Source organism: Amborella trichopoda, chromosome 4, assembly GCF_054954075.1.
Source record: "Amborella trichopoda isolate Santa Cruz 75 chromosome 4, AtrichopodaSantaCruz75HAP2 v2.0, whole genome shotgun sequence".
Classification (NCBI taxonomy): domain Eukaryota; kingdom Viridiplantae; phylum Streptophyta; class Magnoliopsida; order Amborellales; family Amborellaceae; genus Amborella; species Amborella trichopoda.
The window spans coordinates 318,350-338,449 of NC_142339.1; the positions used below are offsets into that span (position 1 = coordinate 318,350).

General features: G+C 38.2%; 2 protein-coding genes across 3 annotated transcripts; one reads left to right on the forward strand and one right to left on the reverse strand.

Annotated features, from left to right (window-relative positions):
• The first annotated feature begins 9,337 nt into the window (after positions 1–9,337).
• LOC18439533 (ATP binding microtubule motor family protein) lies at positions 9,338–15,747 on the forward strand. Of its 2 annotated transcripts, none has more exons than XM_020670316.2 (6): positions 9,338–10,671; positions 10,883–11,156; positions 11,599–11,742; positions 12,000–12,362; positions 13,939–14,769; positions 15,371–15,747. In XM_020670316.2, the coding sequence occupies exons 1-6, from the start codon at positions 9,716–9,718 to the stop codon at positions 15,479–15,481; spliced, it is 2,679 nt and encodes an 892-aa protein (XP_020525975.1). In that variant the 5' UTR covers positions 9,338–9,715; the 3' UTR covers positions 15,482–15,747. The 2 variants fall into 2 exon arrangements, with proteins under 2 accessions (XP_020525975.1, XP_020525976.1); XM_020670317.2 differs by having other exon boundaries at positions 15,437–15,747.
• A 1,489-nt stretch (positions 15,748–17,236) lies between these two features.
• On the reverse strand, positions 17,237–19,064 carry LOC18439532 (protein MIZU-KUSSEI 1). The gene has a single exon (XM_006849696.4). The coding sequence runs from the start codon at positions 18,323–18,325 to the stop codon at positions 17,486–17,488; it is 840 nt and encodes a 279-aa protein (XP_006849759.1). The 5' UTR covers positions 18,326–19,064; the 3' UTR covers positions 17,237–17,485.
• Between the last annotated feature and the right edge of the window lie 1,036 nt (positions 19,065–20,100).

Consider the following 20,100-nt stretch of genomic DNA (forward strand, 5'->3'; position numbering starts at 1 on the left):
TAATATAATTTTATTATAATATAATATAAGATATTTATATATTATATGAGAAATGACACTATGAGACCCACCCACACCCATGTGAGTAGGATCTAAAAGAATCACCATTAATTTTTGACTTAGATATCTAAAAAAGTTATTACATGGGTGTGGGACTTGGGTGAATGGGTTTTCTAGAGATCTATGTCAAAATTTAATGGTGATCCTTTGGGATCCTATTCACATGGGTGTAAGAGGGTCTCATAGTATCATTACTCATTTTATATATAATATATAGTAGGGAAAAGTTTATATAAGGTTGCAACTTAAAAATGTAGAACTACGGATGCACCTCAAAAATCCATCGGAAAAGGTTTTTTTAATATTGAAAAACCCTCTAATTGATCATCTCGATGTTGAGATGTACGACTATGAAAAAGAAAGGATTTTGAGTCTCATAAATGATGCATCTTACAACACATTATCTAGACCATCCATTTTCAAGATTTTCATATGTTTATAGATCTACTTTATTTTAATCATTTTGGAGTTTAAAATTTTATAATTAGATATAAAAATAAATTTTGAGATAATCTTAAAAATATTTTTACATCAAAATTGTATGATATGATAAAAATTGGATGTGCGCCTCAAATAGATTGTTTAAGGTTGCTACCCTATGGAAACCACACCCTATATAGTATAATAGAAGATATTTGTATATACATATATTTTAATATTATGTATATAATATTTATATTATCATTTAATATATTATGTATCCATTCCAAAGTAATATCTCATGACAAAATTTGTAGGTGCGCATTGTCTACGATTTCAACCTTATGCAAACCACACTTCTTGTATATTTTTACATGTACCATGTACGCACTATATCACGCCAAAAGATTTCCTATTCCCACAGGAGGATTTTCTATTCCAACAAGAGTATACTGTCCATCTGCTCCTTCGGTCAAAACTAATGCTAACGGTATTTTTTAGATCCCAAATTTTGGGATGTAATCTTTAAAACCGAGGGACCAACCTCAAAGTAATAAAGATTTAAATGTCAGTAAAGTTTTTTTAGAAAAGTGACATCTCAAGATTGTATAGAAATCGTCCAATATTTCGAAGGAAAAGATGTTCAAGATTACAAAACTAAATAAATTTATTTGATAATAACCACAAGGGAAAGTATATGATGAGACTATTTACCTTTGATAGTACTTAAAAAGATCTCAAAACTTGAACTCAATAAAAATTCCCAAATTACTATTTTGCTTGAGGAAATTATGAACATTTCTATATGGGCTTCTATATCACTCTCATTGCACCTCGATGAGTTTCAAGCATCCATCAATGGACAGGCTGCACAAACGTTCTAGATCATCCCTAAATATCAAAGGTGAAATCAGGCAATTGGAAATGTGCCATTGACTGCGCTCAACCTTTAAGTCCCATTTGGATTTTGTACAAAAATATTTTGAAGTATGCCCCTCTCAATTTGATTTTACGCGAGATGGATAGTAAGGGAATAATGCTTCAAAACCCAACAAATTCTGATGTAGTCACCAATTCAGATAGGAGTCTGTCGGGACCAAAGCAGTTATAGAATAGTTATAAAATAGTATAGGTCTCAACCTAAATCCCTTCCCTCCTCCCAGCCCTATCAATTTTTTTTCTTTGTTTTTTTTTTTTTTTTTTGAACTTATCTATATTTTATTAGGTCCTCTTAAAACCCTATGGCATAAATCCCTATATAATTTTTATTTTTATTTTATTTATTTTTTAATATTTTTTGGATCAACGACTTCAACGGATCCAAATCAAAAAATTATTGATCCAATGATCTTACACACAAATGTGATAGAACCTAGGCTCTAAACAATCAAATTAGAGCCGACATTCAAATAGTGTCGAGAAATGTGTTTTCAATACTGAAAATTTTTGTGATAGCCTTAAAATATATTTTCATTTTCATTTATAAAGTTTAAAGCTTAAAAAATAGTGTAGATAGATAGATCTATGAAAACTTGAAAATCTTGAATAGCGTTATAAAATACACTATTTCCAAAACTTGAAATCTAATTCTTTCTCACGTCTATGCATCTTGATGCTGAGATGATCAATTTGAGGATATTTGGGCATCAAAACAACCTCTTCTAGTGAAATTTGTTGAGGTAGGCTTAAATTTGATTGTTTAGAGCCTCGGCTCTATATAAGCTTTTTCCTTAGTTTTTTGCAATGCAAAGTACAGAATACCTCCATATAAAAAAAAGTCTTTTCATTCAACTTGAAGACCTGATGGTTTCTATCAATGGTTTAAAAACCGGATCAGTGACCCGGATCGGGCTTTTCAAAAACCGATCCGGATCGGTGAATCGGCGATCCGGATCGGCGAATCGGCGATCCGGATCGGCGAATCGGCGATCCGGATCGGCGAATCGGCGATCCGGATCGGCGAATCGGCGGTCCGGATCGGAATCGGGTGAATCGGTCAGAATAAAGCTTCAAAAAAATCCGAAAAAATTATTAAAATTCATTATAAATATTGTTTTTTAGGAATTCAATAAAAAATGAGGGTACTCCATTAAGAATTTTCATGTTTTTGGATGAATATGCGAATATTGATATGTTCTTTCCCTGCATGAACCGCCATTCAACATTTAATTTACATCACACAAAAGGATAAACATAGAATTATCATGGAATAAGTATATCAACATACATGGACTACAATAAAGCATAAAATTAATAACATACGATCTAAAAATAAAATGATAGACGACGTTGTTGTTCTTCTTGGTCACGCTGGTGCCATTGATTGAATTCGTTTGACAATTCATTGATTCGATCTAAAAACGAATCATCGATATTAGCGGGCGTCTGACTATTCCCAAATCCCTGAGTGTTAGTGTTTTGTTGTGTTCCCAATCCAAAATCCCCGAAGCTTGTCCATCCTTCATGCTCACCTGCACTGTCGTGCTCATCCCTACACTGTTGCTGTTGGGACTCGATATGTGAATAATATGGCTGGGATAGGGTGGCCTCAGAATCATCATCTCTCTCATTTTCTCTTAGACCCCCTTCCTACTCTCCCTCATTAGGTGCAATATCATCGACATATTGTGGATACATTGGCTGGCTGCTTCCTCTTTCATGCCGCTCATCAGTTTCTTCAATATCTTCATCACCGATAGCCTCAAGGAACGCTCTCTTGTGCAACACTGGCTCCTCCTCTTCGACTACCCATCGGTCTGCTGTGTCTGTGACAAATATTGTGTCTAAGTCTATCGGCCCATAGTCTTCAAGCTTCCTTCTTATTTGTCGCTCTCTGAGGTTTAAATTATAATGAACGTAGACTAGTTTATGAAGCTTCTCAGAAGCGAGTCGATTCTTTCTAGTAGTGTGCAACCATTGGAACGTACTCCAGTTGCGCTCACAGCCAGTAGCAGAACATGTCTGGGAGAGCACCTTGATTGCTATCCTCTTTAGGTGAGGTGCATCAGTACCATATATCTCCCACCATTCAGCTGGATTAAAATGTAAAAAGCATTGTAAGGGCAAGAACAATTCATAAGATTAAATATATGAATAAACAAAATATTAGCGAGGGGATAACCTGGATCCATCATAGTTCGAAAATTTCTGGCAAGTCTAGTTCCGAAGGATCCTATAGCATCCCTATACATAGCAAGCTAAAACAAATATATTACGTTTTAGTGCATTATTCCTCACAAATATAACAACTCAATGAAGTTCTTACCCAAACATTAAATAATACCTCTTGTATTGCTGCTACTTGGTTTCGATGGCTTCTCTCCAACCTTGCAATAATGTATCTGACCCCTTCCATAATCTTGTGGGGTTGTTCAGGTGTCAAATAGAAAAATTTTGGGTTGAAGTAGTAACCTAAAAAATATATAGGTAGAAATATGTCATTTACAATTTCATAAAAAAATGATTTAAACTGAAACATTGTAATGATATAAATATATATTTACCAGCATAATGAATTGGACGTCCGAATTTGGTGTTCCACCTCTTTTCTATAATCTCGATCACTTTGCTAGCAAAATTACACTTCTCCCCAATAGCTGATTTCGCCCTCTCAATACCTTCATAAAGGATACCCATGGTAGCTTTCTTATCAGCATCCACCATTCTTAACACCGTGACCAAAGGGGCAGTGGCCTCTACAACACTGGAACATCGAGACCAGAACAGCCTATTTGAGATTATGTTATCCACTTTTACACCGGTACTGGACTTCGAGAGGCGGTCATTTAACCACTCTTCACAAGTAAACAATCTCTTTAATGCACCTTCAGATTGTCGAATGGAGTCCACAGCTAAGTAATCGGTCGCAAAGCGGGTTATGGCAGGCCTGATTATCTCTTTTTTCTTAGAGTGTTCTCTAAACAGAAATAATATTTTCGAGTGGTTGTATATAAATCTCGACACCAACCTTGCTTCATCTAGAGTCTCCTTCACAATTTTGATCTCACCGATTTCCTCTAACATAAGATCGATGCTGTGTGCAGCACACGGGGTCCATACTAGATGCTTCCTCTTATCCATCAACTTGCTGCCCGCAGAAACACATGCACGCGCAATGTCCGTAATAAACTGGACTACATGCTTATCCCCCACCTCCTCCACTATCTGATCATATAGTCGTACGTAGAAGTTTGCATCCTTCTTCGTCCCTGATACGTCTTTGCTAGACAAAAAAGCTGTACCTTTTGGGGAATAGGCCAAGAAGTTTAAAAACTCCTTTTTGCTAACTTTATTCAACCAACCATCACTCATGAGAGTAATTCCTGTCCTTGGCCAACTCTGTTTATATTCTTCAATCCACTTTTTAACTTCCTCTACCTCTTCGTCTAATATTGGCCCACTGAGCTCATATGCCGTCGGGGGTTTTACCCCTGGCCCGGCTCTCTGGATTGCACTAACCATAGGTGGAAAATATGGGTTATTGGCTGCATCAAAGGGAATCCCTTTATCGTAGAACCATTTACCAACATATCTCCCTAACATGTTTCTTGTACCTTTAACCATGCCTTTTAAGGTCATCTGTTGTGACTTAGGCTTTGAGAGAAATGGGTCTTTACGACCATGACCTGCAATACTGGCACTCCTAGGTAACTTAGAAACAATTTCTTCAACAACTGATTCTTCTTGATACATATTGCCACCAACATCTCCATACATATTTGAGCTGGGCCCGCCATACATCCTCGAGCTGGACCCGCCATGCATATCTGAACTAGGCCCACCATGCATATCGGAGCTAGGCCCACCATGCATATCGGAGCTAGGCCCACCATGCATTCTAAACCCACATTCCCTTTGATATTGTTCATGTAAACTCAATCTTGTAGCCATGTCCAGCTCATTATTATATTGCTCTTTTAGGTCATAATTATATTGCTCTTCTGTATCATTCCTGCTTGATGGTGTATATAAACTAGCTATCTCCTCATTCATCCTATGTTTGGCAATTTTTTTACCTTTGCTAGTATTAAGAATTGCCACCATCTGTTTTTTTACATTACTAGGGACACTAGTGCATGCAGAAACTTCTCCCTTAACCCCTGCCAAGTGTTGCTTGAACCTATGTACCCCACTACTTATCACTCTTTGGCAGTAATTACAAATAATTTTGTCTTTCTTGTTGGGATCAAGTCTGACCCCATGTTGCCATGCAGGGTCTTCTGTAGATCTTGACATGATTCAACTGTTTTAAGATGTAAACAGTTTAAATTAACCTGACAGTTCAAAAAGAAAAATAATCACCATATGTAGTGATAATATGTTGCGGTAGTTCATGTAGTCATATTCGTTGTTATTTGTTATTGCAAAATACCTTTTTTGACAATAATATTTCGTACATATCAATTACAAACATTTAGAATAATACAAAATGCAAGCTCCAAACATGGCTACAACTCAATTATCAAGAACATACATTTTTTGCATTAAAAAATTAATAATAAAAACAATTCTTCAAAGAGCCGGCTAACATCAGTCATTCCAACTTAAAAATCCATGAACAACAGATAAAAAAAATACAGTTTTGTATTGAAAATATAATAACATGCATTTTTTTGCATAAGTAATCCATCAACATACAATTTTTTCAACAAAAACTTTAACAATAAAAATTTAAAATATGGTTTAATACCTCATGATAATTAAAACCTTGTCACGATTTTCACATCTTTTCGGAAAATCATCAATTTTCAAAAAATTCGATCATGAAAAAAAAAAAAAAAAAATTACAGCAAACTCAAACAATAAAAATTAAAAATTAGGTTTAAATGTTTAATACATCATGATAATCAAAACTTTATCACGATTTTCACATCTTTTCGAAAAATCATCATTTTTCAAAAAATTCGATCATGGATAAAAAGAAATAAAAAAAAAAAAAGTACAGCAAATTTTCAAAAAATTCGATCATGGATTAAAAAAAAAAATTAACAAATTTTCAAAAAGTTCAATCATGGATTAAAAAAAAAATTCATAAATTTTCTAAAAATTCGATCATGGATTACATAAAATTCGATCATGGATTACAAAAAAAAAAAAAAACATAAAAAAACAAAAAATTCGATCGTGGATTACAAGAACAAAAAAAAACAATTCCATCATGGATTACAAAAAATTCAATCATGGGTTACAAAAAAAAAAAAAACACAAAAAATTCGATCATGGATTACAAGTAAAAAAAACAAACATTTTGATCATGGATTACAAAAAAGTCGATCATGGATTACAGAAAATTCTATCATGGATTACAAAAAATTCGATCATGGATTACATAAAATTCGATCATGGATTACAAAAAAGTCGATCATGGATTACAGAAAATTCTATCATGGATTACAAAAAATTCGTTCATGGATTACATAAAATTCGATCATGCATTACAAAAACAAAAAACAAAAAAAAACAAAAAATTCGATCGTGGATTACTAAAAAAGAAAAAAACAATTACATCATGGATAACAAAAAATTCAATCATAGATTACAAAAAACTCTATCATGGGTTACATAAAAAACAAAAAACAAAAAATTCGATCATGGATTACAAAAAAAAACAAACATTTCGATCATGGATTACAAAACATTCAATCATGGATTACAAAAAATTCTATCATGGGTTACAAAAATAAAAAATAAAAAATAAAATTCGATCATGGATTACAAGAAAAAAAAACAAACATTTTGATCATGGATTACAAAAAATTCGATCATAGATTACAAAAAATTCTATCATGGGCTACAAACAAAAAAAAAAAAAAAAAAATTGTTCTTCATAGAGTCGTTTTACATAAGCGATTTTAACTCAAAAATTCACCTCCAAGTGAATAAATTACATCCAATTGACTATATTTTCTGATAAACAACAATATAAGGAATCAAAAACCTAAATTTTTAACACATTATTTCTAATATATCATGAAAACAAAATCAAAAGGCGGAAAAAAAAAAAAAAAAAAAACAGCGGAATTTGGTTCCGCAAACATCTCACTGTTCATATCAAATTTCTTGCTGTAATTGACCAGATTACGTAAAATTGAAAATTTTAAATCATACTAGACACAATAAAGATTAAAAACCCTAATTATTGAACTCATTTTGTTCAAAATATGCCATGAAATAAATCAAATGGCGGAAAAATAAAAAAACCCAAAGTTCTTACCTGTTTTTGTGAACCGAAGCTTTCAATCTCCAAAAAAGTCTGTTTTTCTCAACGATTATCACAAATTAGTAACAAAATCTTTTGATTCACAGCTTGAAGATCAATATGCCTACAAATTTTGAAAGATTCATGCCCTATTTGGCATGAAATTTTAGAAATGGCGGAAACCCTAAACCCCGAATTTTTCTTGATCCAAAAACAACCAATTTTTCCACCATTAAATCATTGAAAAAGCTGAATAAAGCTGTTTACAGCCTGCAAAACAGATCACGTGCCGAAAAAAACAAAAAAAATGATCAAAAAATGACAAATTTGAAAAAAATCCGTGAAAAATACTGTGCAACCCGTGTTCTTCACGGACTCGCCGATTCCGCACAGTGAATCGGCGAGTCACTGTGCGGAATCGTCCGGTTCTCTCTAGAACCGGAAGATTCCCGGTTTTTGAACCGATCCGGTCCCTTTTTCGTGAATTCCGAGTCGAACCGGGTGACGCGATTTTTAAAACGCTGGTTTCTATAGATTTTTCTAATCGTTGAGCATAATTAAGCTTTAGGAGCATGTCAAAAAACAGTCTCTTTTGACCGAGGAAGTGACTGATCAGGTATTTGGCCAAAAGTCAGACACGGGCCCACAGTTTCTAAGTCCAACATATGCGGCCCATTTAGATGATAATTGGAGAAAGGCCTTTACCAATTCGTTGTTTAAAAGAAGAATGAAATAATTAGGTTGGTTTAGTGGGCTTCCAAAAAACATTGTCATCACGATAAAAAGGTTATGATGAGTAGTAATTGATGCTAAACATGGAATGATTACATGTAGCTTTAGCAAAAGAAGGAACATAAAACAACAGTTATTCAATAAATAAGTTTATTTTCCCATATTCACTATTATGGTTGCCAAGAAATTAACACCTGCAAATGGATCCAAAATCCACCTCCAAGATGGAATTTGTAAGTGGGGACACATCTCACTTGATGCACTCTGCCCTTTAGCCTTCAGGTTCAATCCAAGAATTGAGTCGGGCTCTGTATAATATGGGAAATGAAACATTCAATATATATATATCACATATTTAAAAAGAAATTGGTTTGAGTTGGCCCACGCGAGTGCTAGCCCGGACTTGCCTCCTGCGTCAATTGTGAAGCTTAACATGCATTATGAATCCTATCTGAAACTAGGCACGTCTCGAAAGTCTTCCAGCCAACCCGGGCATTAACATTCCAATTTCTCCTACCCTTTAAAGCCTGACCTAGAGGCGGCAACGGGTCTAGTCCTATTTGACCCGAACCTAGACTCGAATCGTATTCGAATCCAAGTTTTAGACCCGGACCCAACTTTTTAGGTCTAAATTTTGGATCCAAACCTGGATTTAAGATCAGGTCTACCTATCGAGTCTCAGGTCTAATCGGGTCCATTGTCACCTTGAACATGTGGATCATACTATAATGAACTTACGATTTTATCGGTGTATCTTCAAAAAATTTCAATCCGTTTCAAAACAAAGTATCGTGAAGCGGATTTGGATTTGCTTTTACTCCTCTCATGTCCACTCCGGAATTAAAATCGCTCCTGAGGTGAGCAGGAATAAATATACAATCAAAGGATAAGAAAGGGCAAAAAGAAAAGAGGGAAAAAAACTCGACCGTTACGTTTTGCCCGTTAAACAAACCCTATTTCAAACTCACGTTCCCTCCCCCCCTCCTCGTACCTGTCGTCGATTCCTCTGCAATCCAACGGCTTGTATTGCTCGCCCTCACGTCCCCTCTCTCTCTCTTCCCTGGTTCCTGATATTCAGTGCGCTAACTCGCTTTTCAAAAACCATACATCTGCAGGTCTTCGATCGTTTTGCTTCCTCCTGATGAAACAAGTGGAGGAGAAATACTGCTGCCTCCGAAGAGAAATGCTACAAGCATAATAAGGCTTTAATGGTGCAGAGTGCAATCAGTTCAAATCGATCTTCTTTCCTCACTTCTCTCTCTAGAATGCCTCTGCCCACAAGGTATCACATCTTGTCTCTCTAGAATGCCTGTATCCACAAGATCTCAGGTTTCAGGGTCCCAAGATGGCCCAAATGTAACCAACAAAGCTCGAGCCAGGATTGAGTGCCACCCTGAACCAGAGGGAGCTGAAATCGCAGACCCCTTTCTCAACAACCCTCACCATGGTCTCAAAGAGAAGCTCAAAGCCCTCACCCTCCTTTATGAGCAACAAAAGAACCTACCAGCCTCAGAGAGAAGGTTTGCCACACACCCAAGCATCGACCTCTTGGGCTCGAAAAGAGGAGCTCCTGAGGAGGACCTCACCCACAGAAAATCACCCATGAGAGTGAAAACAGGGGAGCTCAAAGAAAGAGGCACACCCATTAGTGAGAAAACCCAGGGGATTGAAGAGAGAATCAAACCCCTGAGAGAGAAAACCCGGGGACTCAAAGAAAGAAGTGAACCCATGAGAGAGAAAACCCAGGAACTCGAAGAAAGAAGTGAACCAATGAGAGAGAACATGATGCCTGGTTATGGGGTGAAGCCTTTAATAGCGGGTCTCTCACTTGAAGAGAACCGAAGCCATTGGTTAGAGGCAAAGGAGAATATCGACCGATTTGGGTTCTCATGCCCAAAAGTTCAAAAGGAGTTGGCAATGTCAAGTGTGGCGATGAAGCTGAGCATGGGGAGTGGCAACCAATCTGAAGGGAAAGGGAGTAGGTTTCAGAAAATAGAAAGCAAAGAGCTTCAAACCATCTCAGAGACAGGTGGGGTGGGAACTCGAATTCTTGTATTTGTGAGGCTGAGGCCTATGGCAAAGAGAGAGAAAGAGGCAGGATCTCGTTGTTGTGTGAGGATCCACAACAAAAGAGATGTTTACCTCACTGAATTTGCAACAGAAAATGATTATCTTCGTCTCAAGAGGCTCCGGGGTCGCCATTTCACCTTCGATGCCTCATTCCCTGATTCCACCACCCAACAGGAGGTCTATACCACTACGTAATTTCTCTGCAACTTGGCACCCAGATTGAAAGATCAACAAGAACAAACACACACACTCTCCCTCTCTCTTGATGGGCTTCTCTTTCTCACTCTTTCTTGATGGGTCTTTCTATTGATGCGTTTCTGTATTGGGTCATTCAGGATGGGAGACTCTTTCTATCTCTCTCTCTCTCTCTCTCTTGATGGGTTTCTTTATTGGTGAATTCAGGACGGCAGAGCTGGTTGAAGGAGTGCTCCAAGGTAGGAACGGTTCAGTATTTTGCTACGGGGCTACAGGGGCCGGAAAGACATACACGATGCTAGGAACTGTCAACCATCCCGGAGTCATGGTGCTTGCCATCAAAGATCTCTTCTTCAAGATAAGGCAGAGGAGTTGTGATGGAAACCATGTGGTTCACCTCTCTTATCTAGAGGTCTACAATGAGACAGTTCGGGATTTGCTATCGCCCGGGAGGCCACTGGTCCTCAGAGAAGATAAGCAGGTATGATGAGATCTGTTTCGAAAGATGCCATTCTTCCTAATTATTTCTTCTTATAAAGCGTGTGATTGTCCAATTCCTGTCTACAATTGGATGTCTTTAAGCTCATGAATGCATTTGAGTCATATTATCGATCTTCACATGTATTAGTTATGATCTTTTAACCAAAAACAATAAGAATTTAGGGCTCATTTGATTCATATGATCCATATTTACATATATTAGTTATGGTCTATTAGACAAAAATGATAGGAATTAATGGTTTTTGAGTAGAGGATTATGGTTCTAGTAGGTCCTCCACAGGCGCCCCCCCCCCCCAATCTCTGATGGAATAATTGATGTCTTTAGAGGGATCCTCACCTAATTCCAGCTTACTCAATCATCACAAAGGGAAAGATTCAAAATCCTAGTTTTTTATTTTTAACAAAGTCATGGACTGATGCAGGGGATCATGGCATCTGGGCTAACACAGTACAGAGCCTACTCCACAGATGAGGTCATGGCTCTGCTTCAACAGGGTAACCTGAACAGAACCACCGAGCCTACCCGAGCCAATGAGACCTCCTCACGTTCACATGCCATTTTGCAGGTAACTCCTCGAAAGATGCCATGTGTCACTTTGTTGAGAACAAGAAATATTCAAAATGGATTGAGAGCTATTTGGATAGATAGATCCCCATGGATTATGTTGAAATTTTGTTGGGTGAATGTGACAATGGTTCGCTTGTTCTTCAATTATGGCAATAATCTACTTAAATTTGAGAATCTTGTTATGTTTGACGACTTCTTTCTTGCAAAGTAGTTTCTTTCTTTCAATATTTGAAAATGGTTTCTTTTAAAATGCAGGTTGTGGCAGAATACAAGGTGCGGGAAGGAGGCAACTTGCTGAGTCGAGTTGGGAAGCTATCCTTGATCGACCTGGCTGGTTCCGAGAGGGCTCTGGCTACTGATCAGAGGACGGTTCGGTCATTAGAAGGGGCCAACATAAACCGGTCACTACTAGCCCTGAGCAGCTGCATAAATGCATTGGTGGAGGGGAAGAAGCACATTCCTTATCGTAACTCTAAGCTAACCCAGCTCCTCAAGGACTCATTGGGGGGTGCTTGCAACACAGTGATGATAGCCAACATCAGCCCGAGCAACCTGTCTTTTGGCGAGACCCAAAACACCCTACACTGGGCTGACCGTGCCAAGGAGATTCGTACCAAGGTAGCCTTGAACCAATTTTACTCTGTTTGAGCAAAAATTCTCGTTTTCTTTTTGGGTTTATAGACAGGGATTCGAACCTTAAAATTAGTATAAAAGACTGAACTTATGGAGCTTTATACTTTTCTTTCTTCAGAGATTAAGACAGGATTAGAACCTTGGAGATTAGACCCCATAGCCATAACTATTAATCCAAGAGGCCAAATCACAAACTGTTCCATTGACATTTTCCTATAGCTATGCATAAACTAATGCCTTAATGAGCTAACGGATTACTCTGTGCCATTTTTTGTTGGGATAGATTACTGTGTGCTAATTGAAATGCGGAACTTACAAGTCCATGACACATATAAATCTGCATTAAACTCATTATTATGCTGGGAATTCCCTAGTTTCATATGCCACTAGTTTTCACCTCTAATAACTTCTATAAAAAAGAATACGTATTTATATAGTGCTGGCTGTTGAGGTGATGACCCTAGTGTTCTTCCCAGTTCCTTCATGAAAACATGCTTCATCTTTTCAGAGAAAACATGCTTTGTTCTTACATTGGGTCTATACCCCAAATCTTTGTGGTTTGAGCTCTCAATCTCCACCCTAGATTGGAGGTTAAACATCACAAAACAATAGAGAGTACCAGTTTTGCTTTATCATTTATGTTTTGGTCTCTCAAGCATTCTTCCATTCCAATCTTTTAAAATATCATGGTGTTCTCATGAACGTTCTGGTTGAATGTCCTAAAAATTCTTCCCAGAAAAAATGACAAATGTTGGCATTATTTTGTTAAAAGGTGCGGTTTATATAAGGTTGCAGCCTTAAACAATCCAATCAAGGCGCACCCCAAAATTTTATTATAACATGTAATTTTGTTGTAAATAATTCTTAGGATTATCTTAAAATCTTTTTTCATATCTAATTATAAAATTTTAAATTCTAAAAATGGTTAAAATCAAGTAGATCTATAAATATATGAAAATCTTGAAAATAGACGGTCCAGATAATGTGTTGCAAGATGCACTATTTTTGGGACTCAAAAACTGTTTTTTTTCCATATTCATACATCTCGATATCGAGATGATGGATTAGAGGGTTTTTCAACATTAAAACAACATTTCTGATAGATTTTTAAGGTGCATATGTGATTCTACATTTAAGGTTGCAACCTTATATAAACTTTTCCCTTTGTTAAAATACAGTGAAACTGCCATTAAATGGCTAAAATATAATTATGAACGCATAGGCATTTAACATTAGGTTGCAGAGTAACCCATAGGTACAGTTGGCATTAACTGGCTAAAATATATTTTCCTTTTTTTAGATTTTTTTGAAATGTCCTCCACTATATATCTTTTTAAATGCATTTTCCTATACTCCATATTTGGACTTCTAAGGTTGCTTTTGGTTTTATTTTCTTCATATTTTTTTTTTTAGGACTTTTGGTCCTGAACAGGACTCGCCAATGGTTGAGTCCCTTGCCCGAGGTGATCTTCTAAAACCCTGGATAAGCTAATAAGAAGCAATTGGAAGTTCCTCTTTACATTTCTCTTTGATTTTGAGAGTTTTTTCCTGCTTGTGACAGGCCTATGATGTAAAGGATGAGTTGTTGCCAGTCCCAGAATCAGGAAATGATCAAGCAAAACTGCTGCTAGAGTTGCAAAAGGAGAATAGGGAACTAAGAGTACAATTAGCTCGTTACCACCAAAAATTCCTCAATGTTCAGGCACATTCACTAGCAGCAGCCGGCAGCTCTCCCACACCATCCATATCATCCCCCTCCTCACTTCTATCCCCTCACTTCTCTTCAATCACAAATCACCCCAAAGAAAGGCGTCGCTCCAAGCTCTCCTCTATCATGCCTGGGTCCAACCAAGATGAAGAGGGGGAAACCACACACATCCTCAGGCAGAAGGTGCAGTCCCTTGAAAACGAATTAGAGCGCTTGAAACTTGAGCATGAGTTGCAACTCAAGCATAGCATGGAAATCATAAGAGAACTCACCCTTAACCAGAAGCCCCCTTCACCCCGAAAAGGCCATGATGATATGAGCCCATCACGCATGGCTTCTCTTAAATGCATTCTTAGTAGGCAACAGCAACAAACCCAGCAGAAGAGAGGGGAGGATGATGAAGGAGGGGCGAGGCCGAGAAGGATGGTATCATCTTCCTCTAAGCATGTTGTCACAAGGACAGGTTTACGAGCAGCAGCATGTGAGACGACGATGAAGAAGAAGGGAGGGGGAGGAAGCGATGATTTGAAGAGCCCTTCACATAGGTTTGTGTCCCCCATTCCCACTGCAAAGAAGAGGAGCTATTGGGACATCACCACTGCCAACAGCCCTTCGGTCGCGGTTGCCCATGGTAGGAGCACCAGAAGCCATGTAGCGGCAGAAACTCCTTCCATGCTCCTCCAGGTAAACGTCACGTCACAAATCATGTTCTAGTTATTTTTACCCCTTCGTTCCTATCAAAATGTCTATGTTTAGGAAAATTTACCGATTATTAGAGGGTCTGTAAGCTAACATATATCAACATATAGCTAGAATTTGTTTTCAGAATATTAACTAGAACATATTATATCTATTCATGGCCATGAGTTTTTTTCCATATACTGATCCATCTCCGCTGTTGATAGATCAACAGTGAAGATGGATGAGTACATGGAAAACCGATGGGCTACGCATGCATATTATATGAAATCATATATGAATTCTAAGTTTCATGAATGCTTGTATCCTTACATGCACAAATATTGGTTCAGATATATGGATCCTTATAAGATGTGCATGGGGAGAGGCCCTTTCCATAGGGGTTATGAGTTGGGGATTCTTTAAGGACAAAAGGTTCCTTTAGTACATAAATAAAACCATACATAATCAAGTTCTCTAAAATACTGCAAGGCTTCAAAAATCCATATTGGCTTAACCACCCATTGATTTGTTCATAGCGTTCATCTTTTATGTTATGTTTTGGGAGGCTTTGAGAGAGAAATGTTGAATGTGACTACTGATGCAGCTTGCCTCTCCATGTTTCTGGTTTGTGTTAATTTTGGGGCCACATCTTGTGGGTTACTTCCTTCAGCCTGGCTTTGCCCGTCAGAGGCCACCCATCAATCGCAACCGCTGAAACACAGAGAAAGAAATGGAGGAAAACGTAATGTCAAGAATGGAGTTCACCCATTATTACATTTGCCATTGCTGGACTAAGCAAACAACGAGGCAAATATATTTATGCAGGCATACAATATACCATTGTTATCTGCAATCTTTTTATTTATTTTCATATCCATTCTTTGAGGGAAAATTGATTCTGCCATTGGTGATATCATATCACATATTTATTCACTCCAAGGATGCGAACTCAAAAGTGTTGTAATCCTATTCATTTCTTTATATTCTTGTGCTTTCTATAATGGGTGAGCTGAAAGGATTTTTACTTATTAGTTCAATTATTTATCGGGGAATTTATCAATTTACCCATGAGAAATGAAAATTTCAGCATCTTAACCATGTCTTTTGATTTAATTTCAAAATACCCGAAAAAAAAACACATGATCTTGAGTAGCATATGGGTAGAGTGTTAAATCGTTCATCTCTTATGGGCATTTTGTTAAATTTTCCATATTTTAAACTAAGGAAACAAATAACCTTATTTTGCCACAGATTGCATTCAAGAAAAGGATATAGCAGTACCAGGCTTAAAGAATTTTCTGCTTATGTGGTAACCAGATTCCTGCAAAAATGACATTTTGAATATCAAAAGCAAGGAAATTTGAGTTACATCCTGAAAAATGTAAAAGACAAACCTAAGTTCATCCTGTGGTTTTAACATTCTAACAAATCCAAAGACACAATTCTCCTCCTCAGCCCTAAGGGGCCCATTGGGCCATGAAACAGTCTCCTCCAATAAGTGAACATGATATAGCGCACTATGGTTCATCTGCGATTCATGTAGCCCATTTTCCTCACTCATCAACTAATACGGTCATCCTTTTTTTTTTTTTGGTCTGTTGTGGTTCATATGGACCATTTTCCTTGCCCCTCATCAAATAATAAGTTATTCTTCTCCGTATTCTTTGCCTTCTTTCCTCTCTCTCTCTCTCTCTCTTTTGATTCTAGAATTCATGTAGCTCACTGGTATGTGTGAGTTTTATTAATGATAAGCATGCTTCATATTTGCTAATTTTACCGCTTTCTTTATCAGTTTTTATCTGAAACATGTTTTGCACTTGTATCTAATATGTGGGATCAGTTTTGAGCTGCCAATCAATAACGACAATAAGGAGCAACCCCCATTCAACAGGGAAATTGCTACTTCTCTAAGCTGTTAATTCTGATCTACCTAAACTATGTATCTCCATTATAGGAGAGCAAATCGAATGGCCCAGCTGATATAATTAAAGCAAAGGTTGTCTTGAATCATTAGTTGCCTATTTTTTTTATCTTTTACCATTTAGTATTAGGTTTTATCCAAAACTCCTTCCTGGTATTATGCATTTTGTATTTGGTTTGAATACCATTCAGATACACAGTAATAGGAAGGATATGCCAGAGACAAAGCAGCAGGGTTCAGGGGGGACCAGATTGGACCCATCATGACTTACAGAGAGAGAGAGAGTCCTCATGGGATTTGATTGGTCACTGCTCTTAAGTCTTAACAAAACCCATCAGGCGCCGTCTAAAAGACCATCTCTCTTTCTCTCTCCCTCAAAGACCATGGACAAAAGTAGCTCCTGTCAATGTTGCCTTCCAAGAAAAAGATACTCTCTCTCTAAAAAAACCATGCACGAAAGTAAATCCTGCCAGTGTTGCCTTCCAGTAGTAGACAAAAAGAAACAGGAAGGCATTCTAAAAGAGATTGAAACCCAAGGACCAGACCATGGAAATGAAAGGAAAAAACTTTTTAAGAATGGTTTCAGTCATTTGCAGCGCTTTAATCTCAATCTCAAAACAAGCAACACCACAAAAAACACCAAAAAGAACTAAACAACACCATTTACATACAAACGCAGTCAGTTAAGTTAGCAACAAACGAAAGGATTTTTAGAGAAAAACAGAGAAAACTTGGTTTTGAGGACAGGGGGTTTGTTTTGTATCAAAAGTGAGGCCTCTCTTATTGTAGTAGTTAAATCTAGATCCTGAGGAGGAAGATGCTGAGCTCAGGGCCTCCAGTGCCATCAGGGTTGATCATGTAAAAGGCCTCAGAGTCCTTCGAACCAACGACCCTCTCAAACCTCGCCCTCATATACATGAGCTCCCCACCACCATCGCCGCCACCCCCGTGCCCGAGTGGCAGCACCCCCGCCCCCATCGATATCGCCTGCACTGCCTTCAAAATTTCCCAGTCGCCCCCTGCACACTCCCTCGTCACGGCGTAGCCGCTCTTCCTCCCGTTGCAGTACATGCTCCACACCGGCTCGTCAATGAGGCGGCGGCCCCTCTTCTTTTTGGCCTTGTCGTCTTGGCACCTTCGCTCACATTCGAGGGCAACGCGCACCACCCCGCACGCCATCTCCTTGACGAGGGCGCTGGTCTGCATGGCCAGCTCGATGACGAGCGCTGGCCACGCCCCTGGGTCCTCCTGGAATGTGAAGTGCACGTGGCCACGGCGGTAGCCAAAGAGGGTGCCCGTGATGCAGCTGCCAAGGTGCGACGACGACCCACGCAGTAGCGCCGAGGGGCGCGTGGGCAGGACGTGGAGGCCCTTGCAAGAGAAGGGCATCACCACAGCGAAGGGGATGACGCTGCGTAAGACTGAACGGAGCATGTGGGCTACCTTCTTGGGCTTATGGTCACCGCCACCATCGTATTTGAAGACCAGGGGCTTCTGCGGGAGCTCATCCTCCTGAGCGGCAGGTTCGACCGATGGGCGACCGGGAGAGGCCGGCACTATGGCTTTGCCCATGCCTTCAACCGGACTCCTCCGGTCTGAGTACCTCTTCGATGATCCCGACTCCACCACCGCAGCCATGCTTCTCCCCTCCCCTGCACACACGTTCTCTCTCTGTCCCCACTTTTTTTTGGGAGCTCACAACTCTTGTACTCAAACACTTGCCCTCTCTCCCAACTTGTTTGGTTGCTCAATGAACTCTCTCTCTCTCTCTCTCTGGATTTTTTGATTTGGCTCTCTGCAACAACCTACTCTGGACTCAAATATAGCACTCTCCCTGTCTTCTGGGATATTTTGCTCTGGCTCTCCACATCAACTTTCTGTGCACTCAAGCCGCTTTTTTGAAAGGCAGTGCCTCTGTTTGCTTTTTGGGTGTCTTGCTTTTCTGGTCCAGTTGCCGACAAGACACTCCTTTTTGTGGCTGCCTTCTCTCACTTTTTTTCCTCCTCATTCTCTCTCTTAAGCTTGAGAGTTATTGCTCAGACTTGAAAGTTTCATGAAAATGGGAAACAGTTAGTTTAAGTTAAATAATAGATGGAAGAAATTGGGATTTGGAAGTGGGAAAAGGCGCAGTCAGGGGTCCTGAGTCCTGACAAAAGGCGGTGATCAGTCCCACCTACCCATCCATTCCATACCAACAAATAAACTCAGGGACGAGAAAGAGAGAGCCTTGAAAGGTTTGTAGGGCTTCTGTCAACAGAGAGAGAGAGAGAGATTTGAAATGTTTGGACTTTGGAGGTCTTCTGTCATGAGAGAGAGAGAGAGAGTTTGTTGGGGTTCTGTCATGGCATCCCTGACAAAACCCTGTGGCTCCTATTTTCCTTTTGACCCAGTTCAACATGAAATGGAGATTTACATACATGTTATTTCCATGTGCTCTTTATTTGGGAAAATATAAAAGGCGAGGATTTTTTAATTTTTTCTAAATCCATCAAACCCGGGTAAAAGAGGTGATAAAATTGTGATAAAACTATCGTGAATCTTGAACATGAGTTATTTTAAAGTAGAATAACATATCAAGATTAGTGTACCCGATCTTAATTAATTAAATAAAATTTATGATGATTAAAAAAATTTAAAAGCATTTAGACTTGAGATAATTAAAAGTATGTGGCTTAAGCAAGTAGAGCCATTAGACTTGAAATAGTAAAAAGATTATAACTCAAGGAGTCGCTGATAAAAACTTTTCAGGAGGTCAATTAAATCCTTCAGCCTTAAATGAGTAATTTTGAATACTTTGATAAGATAGTTTTAGTTTTATTTTCTAATTTATGTTCCCTTTTATTTTTTCGATTTCCCACTGACCCCTCGTTGGGTTTCTTTATTAGTTGATTCCCTATGTTATGAATTAAAACTTTTTGTTTTCTTATAATTAGTATCATTAATTGCCCACCCTTTTAATACAGGGCACCCACGGCATTGACCTACTTACCTGGTGATACATAGGTGCAGTTGATCTCCAATATCAATGGCCCTATTTATGTAGCACACCTGCATACTTTGTTTTAAAATAAAGGAAACGTATAGAAAGAGACTGTTTACTTTTTACATAAGGAGGTCATAATCATTATTTATTGTTAGGTTTAAACAGGATGGTTGAGATTTAAGCAAAAAGGCTAAAACAAAATTTTTTAGATATTGTGATATTTTTTATTTATTAAATTTTATATCTAATGGTTAAAAATGATTGTGATATATTTGTACAAAAAATAAATAGTCTCATAATATACAATCCCAAAAAACTAAAAGATGCAGTTTCTATAAGGCCTAAGTTTTATGAAAATAAAGTAAAGCCTCACCTCAAATCCTTATCCGAAAAGCACGTTAGGCATCGAAAATCTCTATAATGCCTTTAA